The sequence below is a fragment of the Antrostomus carolinensis genome, unplaced genomic scaffold (assembly GCF_000700745.2).
Source record: "Antrostomus carolinensis isolate BGI_N321 unplaced genomic scaffold, ASM70074v2 scaffold26097, whole genome shotgun sequence".
Classification (NCBI taxonomy): domain Eukaryota; kingdom Metazoa; phylum Chordata; class Aves; order Caprimulgiformes; family Caprimulgidae; genus Antrostomus; species Antrostomus carolinensis.
Window position 1 is genome coordinate 4,369 of NW_010329868.1, and position 12,007 is coordinate 16,375.

Below are 12,007 nucleotides of genomic sequence, written 5' to 3' on the forward strand. Positions count from 1 at the left end.
TCACATTGTGCAGTAACAGTAGGATGTCAAATTGAATTTTAAGCTGTTTAATGTTGCTTCACTGGGGATGGCTGCTAAGTGCTGTATGCCTACTGATATGTCATACCCCGGGTCTTGTTTTGGGGTTCTTAGATTTTGGACATTCCTGAAAGTTTAACTAGTTCCTGGTGATACAGAAGTTTGGAAACTAATTTCTTCCTGAGATTGTTCCTAGGTGTTATCTTTGACCTGTTGCTTTAACATTATACATTTCTCTGTGGTCAGATGCAGGCACAGCCCAAACAGTGGTGTCTGTTTTGCGGCAGAGTGAGATGCACTCTCTGCACCTGAGACTTGTCAGGGAAAGCACCAGACATGGCTGAGGGTCCATACTGTAGGGTCTCCAGCTAGACCACCTTGATCTCAGACACAGAAGGAAGGGAAACCCTGTTGTCTGTGGTGCTCCAAATACATACTATGTGTGGATCAGTGCCATTTTGTGCTGAATCTCTATTTCAGTTACTGTAGAGGCTTCTAGATCTTCACATCTTTCTTGCAATCAAGAAAGTTACAGTTCAAATGTTTTCAGTTTTATTTGTGAGTACGCTATGGAGAAACTTCAAGCCAGCTTCTTTGTTTGTAACCTTAAAAGTCATACTTCTGCTTTGTACTCTGACATTTTGTTACCAGCACATTGTTTCCTTCTGTTTGGATGGAAATTATTTGTAGGTACAAACAACTCTGATGTAACCATATATGGTATATTTCTTCAAGGTGGTCGTACAAATTGGGCTGTTGAAACAAACTACTTTCAGTTTGTATGTAGAAATATCCTTTGAAAGAAGATGAAGATTAAGCATCTGAAATAGCCTATTTTAAAAAAAAAATCTGTTTTGTCTCATTCTTTAGTTTTCTTGATTAGATCCACTGTTTATTTAATATTTTAAACTTCATTGCTAATAAAATATCTCACTGAATACTTTTTGATAAATATTTTCACTTTCCCTTTTCTCTCTAGGTGGAAGAAATTGTTGATATAGGAGCCTTTGCCCCAGAAGACATTCATGTTCCCAAAATCTATGTTGATCGTCTGATACAAGGAGAGAAGTTTGAGAAGAGAATTGAAGTAAGTAGCTTCTTAGTCACAACTTATTTCACCTTGGGGTGTATTTTAGAATTTACAGGGTTTTTACTCTAAGGACCAAGTCTTAGCACTGAGAAAATAGTCTGAGAAAGACCTGTCAAGTTTTGCTAAGTGCTGGAGTTTAGGTGTGTATTTAGGTATTAGTTAGGTGGGGGCTTGAGAATTGAGCCTTGTCTGGTACACCTCAGCCTCTCTGGTTCAGTCCCTGGATATTCTAGAACAACTGCCTGTGGTCCTGGATGGCTTTAACACAGTTGAAAATTTGATGGAAAATGCTACTTCCTTCTCCTTGCTTCTCTCAGTTCACCTTCTGTAGGCACGACGTGGGGAACACCTAGTCTAAGAACTGACTTTGACGATTTGATACTTTCTTTTCTGCTGGAGAGTTTTCCCCATGGGCATGTAGGGCCAGTCTCAACCACTTTTGTGCAGTGTGTTGAATTATGTTATGTTGCAAAGGTCCTGGAACTATTTTTTTCTTTTCTTCAATCAGGAACTTTTTTAGGCAGTGGCATTTCTGTTCTGAATAAAAGATGTCAATAGCTGTTAAAATAACAGCAATAATATTCTATCACTGAAAACATCCTAGAAAATTATGATTATGTAATTGTTCTTCTTTGTTTCTGTGGCTTTCCCTCACCCAAGCTATGTGCCAATATTCATTGGCAATGAATGTGACAATGCTTTTAAAGTGCAAGTGAAAATTCTGTATTTCTCCTGTGTCTCCATAATCTGGAGGTGGGAATTACTCAAAATGTCATCAGAAGAGCTGGTGGAGAGGGAAATATATGACACAAGGAAAATAAATCTTCTGGGGGGGGTGAAGTGCAGAAAGGAATTGTAATAATTAAACTTTCATTACTAAAATCAATTCACAAAGTCCTAGAAAGTCATGCAAGACCTTTTCTCTGAGTAAACTCTTTTAAGAATGTTAAGGTTAAAAAGCTTTTTTATTCACTCCATCTGTTCATTTTGCAAAAGCATATTGCATGTTGTTGAGTATTTGACTGGAAACAGATCTGTCAAACCTCTTTTTTTTTTTTCTTTTTTTTTTTTCCTTTTCTCTTTCTCTGTGCGAGTTGTGTTAGTCTGCAATTAATGGCCTGTTTCCTTCTTCTTTGTGGATGCAGTATCTCACAGAAAAACTTTTACCTTTCATGAGAGAAATCCATTTTGCATTTATTAACATTGCTGTTGTTGTTGCAGTTTGACAGTGGATGAAGAGGTGGCTCTCTGTCCAGGGAAGACCTTTATACAAACACCTGATTTTCTTTGGCTTGGCTGTATAAGTCAATACATTTACCTAGTCAACTGCCTGCCCTGTATGCTTAAGAAAAAAAGGAAGTGAGAGGGAGAAAAAAAAAAAGCTGCTATAAACTGGATAGCAAAGTTGTAACAGAGATTAATTTTTTTTTTGTCTAATTTTGTAATTCTGGCAGTGAGGCCTCTTATTAATCGAAGTATAGGAAGGAAATGGCAGATTTATTTAGTCTTTCATAAAAGATTGTATATGAAGGAAATGGCTGTACATATCAATGAAAGCACTGATAAGTAGTGAGAAGGGAGATGAGGAATAAAGTGAATAAAGAGTAGCTAGTCTGTTATAACTCTTACTGGCTTTAAATAGCAGTTCCTGCCTAATTTGGCTCAGATGCGGTCCCTCTAGTGCAAGTCATACTTTCTATGCAGCCTTCTCTTTGCTGCAGAGAAACCCTCTGTGGTTGTTCTTACTTTTTCTGTTAACTCACAAGTGAAGCAATTCTAGGGAAAATAGCCAAGGCATAAAAAGGAAGTTGCTGGGAAATTCAAGAGGACTGATACTGTTTCTGACTTAGAGGAAACTGACTCCCAATGTGGGAAAAAAGACACTACAAAAATTATTTTGTGGTGATGAAAAGGAACAGAGGATAATTTTGCCTGGTGTGTTCATTACAGCCTGAAGTAGGAGAGGGTGGGAAGACATATGGGGGTGCAGGACATGATGTTGCCCAGAGGAGTTTTATATGCATGGGAGAGATGTGAAAAGAGCACAGTCTTTGTAAACAACAATTTACAAAAAAGGCCTTACAAACTTCTTGAATATCTTGGCATTTTCACCAGTCTCAGGAAAGAATTTAAGGCAGATTTATGCAAGATTATACAGATTTATGTTTTAAAATTTAGTTGCTTGGCTCGTAGTATCTATAGATGACTGGCATTTGTCTGTCTTATGCATATGAATCTAGAATAGCCCCATTGAATTGAATGAATGCAGAAAGAGAGCAGTATCTGTATTTTAGGCTGACATTTTACAAATCTATTTAGGTATCTGGGGTAATGAATCTCAGACTTGATAGTATTTGCACTAATGCTTGGTGCCTTCCTAATCAGTTGTCTCTGTATCACATGCTCTCTCAGCCTTGGCAATACAGACAAAGAAGTAACATTTTGCTCTAAAGCTATCATTGGGGATATTTGATGACTCCATTGGCTTAGATAACCTTGAACTGATAAAATAAAAGGTCATTTTTGTAGAAGATGGATAAATAACATTATTCTTATACCAAGTATCTCAGTGCAATCACAAATCAGACTTTTGTGTCTTGAGAAGCAAGAATCTGGATTCTAATATTTACTTATTACTTCTTTTGCAGCGCTTATCCATCCGAAAGCCTGAAGACTCAAAAGCAAAACAAAAACAAGGAGACAATGTGAGAGAGAGGATCATCAGACGGGCTGCGTTAGAGTTTGAGGATGGCATGTATGGTATCCTTGTCACCAGAATAACAACCGCAGCTGTTTTATTTAAGAGAAAACTGTTTTGTTTCACCACCCTCATTGTCTTTCCCAGAGCCTGTGATTCTCTCATTTTATTAACACACTATTAAAATAGATAGGACGTTAAGACATAGGGTAGCCAGAGTTTTTATCCAAGCATATCTGGGGAGTTTGTTAGCATTTGAATGTTTTGCAAAAATTTCTTGAAAAAGTTACCTGCATTGGAAATGGAGCATAGTTGCACCGTGAGTTTTTTATCATGTAAAGCATTTGACAGAGTGCAATTAGACAGTCCAAATGGCAAAAGAATTCATCCCAAATGTGAGGCATCTACCTAAAAATGAAAGTGTTTGTGAAGAGAACAGTTCCAATCTAATCATAGTCCTATTGTAACTTTTTAAAATTTACTAGTTTTCAGTACGTGTGTTCCTGTTTATGCCTTAACCAATTCTCTTCAGCTAATCTGGGTATTGGAATCCCACTCTTGGCCAGTAACTTCATCAGTCCAGACATAACTGTTCACTTACAGAGTGAAAATGGAGTCCTGGGTTTGGTAAGAATGTATCTTGGTCACTTATTGCAGTGTATGTATCTTGCGGTATCTAGGTTTTATTCCCTGCCCACCCCCAACTTGCTTGTAATTTTACTAGAAATCATATTAAAATATCTGCAATATTGCATGATCATAAAATTCTCATTGTAGTGCAGGGAAGCTTTTAAGGAAATGCTAATTTCAGGATTATAGTGCTACTTTGCTAAGTATGTTCTTAAGTAGACGTTATTCTGGAAGGAGTCAGAACCTTCAGTAGTTTTGTCTGTGATGATCTGTTTTTAGTAATAAGCATTAGAAATAATAAAGCAGTTATGAATTCTGTCTCAAAGGTATTTTAATATAAAGCTGACATATGTCTGTGTTCTTGTCAGGGTCCTTATCCACTTGAAAATGAAGTAGATCCAGACCTGATTAATGCAGGTAAAATCTTTTAAAGAAATTTACTTTTTGGAAAATTATTATTAATTGCTGATCTAAAAATTTTTGTGTGATTCCATATTTGAATCCAGACTCCTGTTTTATTTACTTACAAATATTAATATATTTGTCTTATTTTAAGTAAAAGTTGGTTTTGATCAATGGAGATGTTTAATATTCTAGTTAGAGAGCTTAGGCTTTGATGCATTTTAGTAGCTATTGAAGGAAACTCTCTTCGAAGCCTGGCAGTAAAGGGTCCAATCTTCCTCTTCAGAAATGATTGTTTTGTGAAGCCCATATGCAAATAAGGATTTGTTTTCCTGATATTTTTCACCTTGTGTCTTCTAGAAAATGATTTTCAGTGATTTGTGTTTCAGAGCTATTTTAAAACACGCTGTGTATAAAGGCCTAGTGTAGTCCTGGCTAGGGAGTTGCCGGGAATGCATCTCATCTGCACTGGGAGAGGGAGCAGTAGCCAGGACAGGGAGAAGGAGCTCCCCAAACCCAAATGGGACCTGGCACACGGGAGGGCTCTGCTGCTGGTGGCTGCTTCTGTCACTTTAGGAGGGAAATGACAGTCTTCACATACTGTATTTGCCCAGCTTTTTTGGGAAATTTCACCTCAGAAGCAGCCACCTGATGTAAAAGGTTAATCTTTTTATGGTTTAGTGCGTCTGTGTGATTTCTGTTTTCTTAATGGAAAGTTGTGCCTCTGTCCATTCTCTGTTTTAATGTATAAAATTATACCTATATATTACATTGTGACAAACAGAAGTAGGCCTTGGCACCTTTTAAATTCTCATTGATGTTAATGGCATAGGTTATAGACCCATAACTGACATCTTAAAAGTTGTTTTTTTCATATGGAAAACCTATTTTTTATTTATTTATACATATTTATGTATGTATGAGTGTGTACATGTGTATCTATATAGACAGTACCTTTCTCAGCGGCTGTTAGAAGGTACAATTAAACTCTGAAAAGTCAAAGGAGGTAAAGCACTGACATCAAACAAGCTTTTAATTTAATATCAGGGTGCAGTCCACCAATCATTCATTGACTTGAAACATTTACTGCGTGGCTTACCTAATTGATACCATTATCATATTGCTATGTTATTGCCCCTGTTTCAATATAATGTTTGAAATAAGAAGTTATTTAAGGCCATCTTCTGATTTGAAATAAGAAATTATTACAGAATTGAGTTCAGCATTTCACCAGTAGCTAGGTAACTGTTGTGATACACTGTATGAAGGAAAATGTCAGAGGCACATGAGAGCTCTGTTCATGCTTGAACTGATACTGAGGGGTTTTTTAAAAAAAAAGAAAAAAATATTGGAAGTGTCACTGTAAGGAAGAAAAACGTTCAAAATAAAACCAATTTACTATAAAAGGTGAAATTGCATGCACACACATTAAAACTTAAGTTCTAATATCGGTGCATTAGAAATTAACATGTTAATCGAGTGACAATGGAAAAAAATATCGAAGAACTTTGATAAATACTCTGAAAAATAATTGTGCTTTTGTATGGATGTCAAGATGATCTTGAATTTTTATTTATGGTTGATGGATATTTTGAAGAGATAATCTTACAGGGATGAAGCTAACATAAGGGTGAGGGAGCTGTTTTTTAGTCTGGCGAAAAGGAGACTGAGGGGAGACCTTCTCGCACTCTACAACTGCCTGAAAGGAGGGTGTAGAGAGGTGGGAGTCGGTCTCTTTCCACAAGAAACAAGTGATAGGACCAGAGGAAATGGCCTTAAGTTGCACTAATATCCTAGATTGGATATTAGGAACAAATTATTCCCCAAAAGAGTTAGAAAGCAATGGAACAGGCTGCCTGGGGAAGTGGTTGAGTCACTATCCCTGGAGGTATTTAAAAGACTGTAGATGGGGTGCTTAGGGACAAGGTGGCTTTGGCAGTGTTAGGTTTATGGTTGGAATTGCTACTCTTGAAGGTCTTTTCCAACAAAAATGATTCTATGATTCTGTTAGAGGTCAGAATGCAATATGGAAACCACATTATTCTAGGATGAGTAATTCGATGTTAAGCACCTTTACATCTTCCTCTGAAGCTGCAGTGCAGGACACAGGGTAGGTGAACCTCAGCTCTGCTCCCAAAATTATTATTGTTATAATTGCTGAAACGTTCAGAAGCTGTTAAGTCCCACTCACAGTTAGTTGGATTAAGACCATTCTAGGTGCTTCCAAGCCAAATTTATAAAACCACGTGAAGAAAACAAAAGCTAAATGGCAAAGGAATAGAATTTAATTCTGTTTCCATTTATTGACTGGAATGGTCCAGTATCAGCCCCTGGAGTCCGCATTTTCAAAATACACTCCGGGTTTGGGCTTTTGCCAAATTTATTTGCAAATGTAATTGCCTTTCTCTGAAATACTTACGGGTTTTTTGTTTGTCCCATTTTCTGAATGTCTAACATGAAGTTTATCTTCAGTGTAATTGAAAAGTAGACTTCTGTCTTAACAGCAGAAATATTTACCAGTACTGACTTTCTGAGAGCATTTTCAAGAAGTGAGTAGTACGGTGATCTTGTTACATTATTCTGTGGTCCTCGGCCTGTGTCTCTTTCTTCGCAGCATTTGCCTTAGCTTGTCACTTTGTCCTGGGGTTCTTGCTCCATGTGTCTGCTTGCAGACCATGCTATCTCTCCCACTGCCTTGGGTGGGTGCCTGGTAGGGAAGGACAATTCAGGCAGTCTGAGCAGGTCTGGATATTAGCATGGTGAATTCTTGTGATCTGACTGCAAGACCACTTGTATGACTTTAATTCTATACTATTTTGTGTGTCAAAATTTAATTTCCATACAGTGTCTTTGCATATAATATACATCAAGTGAACTTAATAAACTAAAGCAAGTAACTTAGGTCTCTATTTTAACTTTCCTTCAGTGTTTCCTTCCCTTGTCCCATCCTCTTAGTTATTCTCGTCTCTTTTTCCCTGTTTTCTGACAACTGTTTAATGATGTCTCATTTCTCTTTATTGTTATTACACTGACTTTTTCTTCACAATGTCATCTGGTGCAGAAGTATTTAGTTTTTTGTTTTTTCTCTCAAGTTTCCCATACTTGGTTTATAATGTCACCTTTGTCTATGTTTCCTGTGCCTTTCCGGAAGCACTCAGACACGTGTTTGTTGCTCAGACTGATTCAAAATGCTGTCAGGAGAGGAAAGACAGGGCTCTGGTCAGAGTGAAAATAAGGCACTTCTATGTGTGTTCCATTGCTTGACCCAAGCACTGTGCAGACAACAGTACAGCACTTTAACAAAGCAAGAGTAAGTTCAATCTGTCATTTACTTTTCTGTATTCTACATCATTATCACTCTAGACTGTTCAGTCTGGTCTGCTCATTCTTCCCTGCAACGTCCCTGTCTTCTGAAGATGCTCTGTCTCTGTTTCAAAAGAGAGTTACCTCTCACTTTCTCTGTGGATAGAGCAGAAAGCTAAAGTCCACAGAGTTTTCTAAGCCTCTGGTGTCAGTGATGTCTTACCTGGAACTGCTGGTGGTCAAAGAGCAGACAATCCTATCATTAAAAACTGTGAAAAAACTGCTTCACAATTCATTATGATTGATTAGGTTTACATGTGACACAGTAAGTGTAATCAGGTCCATAGCTGTACAGAATTCAAAGGAATTTGATTAAGAAAACCCTTATTTCTTGGTTAACAGCTGTGACTTCAGTTGTAAAAGAGAAAAAATACATATGCACTATAGCTTATTTCTTTTACAGGTAAGGAGACAGTCACTGTTCTTCCAGGTTCTTCCTATTTCTCTAGCGATGAATCATTTGCAATGATAAGAGGGTAGGTAACAATACAAACTGTGATCTTTTAAAACATGAAAAGAATAAACTGAGTCAGTGACTGAACTCATTAGTATTTCTTTGAAATGTGATTAGCATTTAACATCCTGTAAAATGATCATGGACTAAATCAGTGATGGTTTACAGAGGATTAGGTATAGCTATTGGAAATAGAAAAACACTGTAACTAATAGATACCACAGTGATGTTCGTGTCTACCACCACCTGGCCATATATAAACACATTTATAACTATGTTTTAACAACTACTTTTTGGTCATTTCCAAGTATCTAATCTCTACTTGCACTCTGTATATTCTCTTTGCTCAGCTTGCAACTGTGATCCTCATTCCACCTCCCTAATGGAAATTCACTGTCTGCACCTGTTTTTTGTTTGTTTTTCGGGAAGGAGGTTGGATGCAAACAAACACTAAGTCCTAATGGCTCTGAAAAGACAATAAGTGCATGTAAATATGTGAAGGAGTGCACTTAGAAGTATGAGTTCAGAGCTGATTGATTGTGTATGCAATTAACCAAAACCAGACAAAAGTAATAACATTTTTGAAGGCGCAGCAGGCAGACAGAAAAATTTGCATCAACAGTACATCTAGAGGGGAAAAAGGAACAACTACCTGTGCAACAAAATGGTTGCTACCTCTGTGGTATGCCACCATTTTTATACTGATGTAATGAGAATGTGAACAAAAGCTTGTTAAGATTTGTGGGCTGTTACTTGAACATGATATGCTAATTACATGCTCTCTCTTGCCAGAGGCCATGTTGATTTGACAATGCTTGGAGCTATGCAGGTGTCTAAGTACGGTGACCTGGCCAACTGGATGATTCCTGTAAGTAGGTGTTTGTACTGCTGTCAGTACACCTGTATTTAGGATAATATAAATGTAGCTGAGGGTCAGGCAAAGGAGAAAAGGGCTGAAGCAGAATGGGGATTGTGAAGCTCAAAGCATTAAAATAAAGCATATGTGCAGCTTTAAGCTTAACAGGTTTTCATGCCTACTGCTGGCACCGAGCAATCAGTTATCAGGAGTCAGCCCTCTAAAATTATGCTTGTGCTAAGCATTGTGAAAAGCTAAACATGATTTATGTAAGCCTTTTTCCTTCCTCTTGGGTCTGTGCCTTTCAAATTTTTTTTTGCGCTGAGGACTGATGCTTTTTCTTGCGAGTGACAACTCTTGTATAGTTGTACCTGGAGCAGTAACTTGAAGGAAGGTGTAAAATAGCACGTAGAATATAATAAAATTATAAAAAATGTTTGCATTATTTTTCTCAGTGTTTCTGCCAAAGGATCACAGCATTGACATTTTGGATACATCTAGAAGGAAGCAATGCTATTGTGTTTACCCAATAGTCCTACAGGTTTCAACCATAGAAATATAAGCTAATCCCAGTATTATTTAAGCAGCTGATGACATTAAGCCATTGTTTGAACACAGTTTATGTTTCAGTTTAAACAACAAACAAACACAAGGTTTACAAGACTGATTTTTTCAACATCTTTCAATATGGTACTTTCTGATAATGGTGTCTAGAAACAGATTTTCTTTTTAGCCTGGTTTAAAGTAATGAGGCGTATTTTTATCTGTCTGAGCAGTGCTAAAGGTCTCAGGAAAGTCTTTGAAAACTGAAAGCTGGGTAGAGTAGGGAAAAAAACACAAAAGAATGTCGTGTCTCTTGGAGAAGCATTAGTTAGACAGCAGTCTGTGTGACTTCTCCAGCAGGTCTGTGAGCACCTAAGTCATGGAGCAGTGGCTGGAGCAAAAGCTGCTTTAGGAGAGTGAGGACAAGGGGACCAAGGTGAGGTCAGTACAGGCAGACGTGGGAGAAGCGTTATCTGAATTGCTGTTTCAGGTGTCTTTGTGAGCGGTTGTAGGGGAAGTGGTTATGGCTAGGTTGGAATATGGCACATAGAAGATAAATCCATAAAAAACAGTCTTCCTTAGATGTTCTCACTGCACAACCTAGTTTTATGGTCACACAACTGATAACAGATGGACTAGTGCTGGCTAAATCTTTTCAGACCACACTGGTACAAGTGCTAGCTTGCTCAAGACTCTTTTCTGCTTGCAGTGTCATCCAGTTAATATTGTGGAAAAACAAGGTCTGAAAATTAATGCTGCTGTTAGTCCATCACCCTGGGATCCTGTGTGCGCTCTTCTATTGCTGTTTTATGTCTCTTGGTAGAACTGTGTTTTAAACATAATCTGATGGTCAGATATACTGTAGGAGTCCCAAGTATGGTGCACATTAAGTTAATATTGGCTAGCTTTGCATTGTCCGATTCCAATTTCTTTTTTTTTTTCTTGAGTTACAAGAACTTGTCACTAGAATCCAAAAAAATGAAACCAGCCTCTAAAGAGGAACCCTCACACACCTTGAAATATAAGGGATAAATCAGATTACATTTTTAACTCTAGGTTTGTTGTTTGAGCTAAGGCAAAAGTACACTAGTGTAAGTTTTCAGAGAGTTGAAACCTCAGGTAATTAAAATTGGAGTTAATCTGATTTATCCATGGCTCTGTATCTCAAAGGTATGATAAGTCACCAAAACTCTGATTATGTATTTTAATTAGCTAACTTCAAAAAAACTTACATTTAGTAAACTATATTTTTTTAGATGACAGACATAAATAAATGTAAGTAATCTACAGCATCAGTCCAATACTGCAGGTATATGTCACTGACAAGCCAAGTGGGATATTTTTTCCTTCATATTAATCTAAGAGCTACTCTTTTACTGGATAAAGTAGCTCTTTTACCTTTCACAAAGGTTTTGTGAAAGCACTTCCTTGACATTAACATGTGGTGGCTGTGATGTCTTGTACAAGTAGAAATTGCTTGCTTAAATAGAGACTTAAAAAAATTCTGAATTACATTCTCTGTCACCATTTTTAAGATAGACTAGAAAAAATATTTAAAGGTAAGTTGTTATACTATAAACTGTTTTTTTTTTTTGTAAATGGTATTTTGAGATTTTCTTACAGGCATATTTCAAGATTATTTCAATCCATACATCATTTTATTTCAGTTGTCAGATAAGTTCTAGGTTTTATTAAGCTGGGTTGCCTTACACTGACATTTTCTTTATACTTTTATAAAATAAAAGTCACTATATAAACCTGTCCCTACATTACCCTTTATATTCAAGATTACTTAACTCCTGAGATTTTCTTCTTTGACAGTCCTTTGGTCCTGCAAATGCAGTGTTAAATGCTCCTGCACCTGTGTGTTGAGTTTGTGTGTGTGCGTGGGGGGCAGGGGGAGTTTTTGGTAGTGGGGGAAGGAAGCTTCACAAAGCTCCCCCAGCTCCAAGG

General features: G+C 37.3%; 1 protein-coding gene across 1 annotated transcript; it reads left to right on the top strand.

Moving 5' to 3' along the window:
- Positions 1–997: 997 nt before the first annotated feature.
- On the top strand, positions 998–9,523 carry LOC104528672 (succinyl-CoA:3-ketoacid coenzyme A transferase 1, mitochondrial-like; the record flags this gene model as incomplete). The annotated part of the gene is made up of 6 exons (XM_010172743.1): positions 998–1,105; positions 3,757–3,868; positions 4,339–4,433; positions 4,805–4,853; positions 8,605–8,677; positions 9,448–9,523. Coding segments are annotated over 6 exons (513 nt in total), but the record flags the coding sequence as incomplete, so codon positions are not given.
- Positions 9,524–12,007: the final 2,484 nt, after the last annotated feature.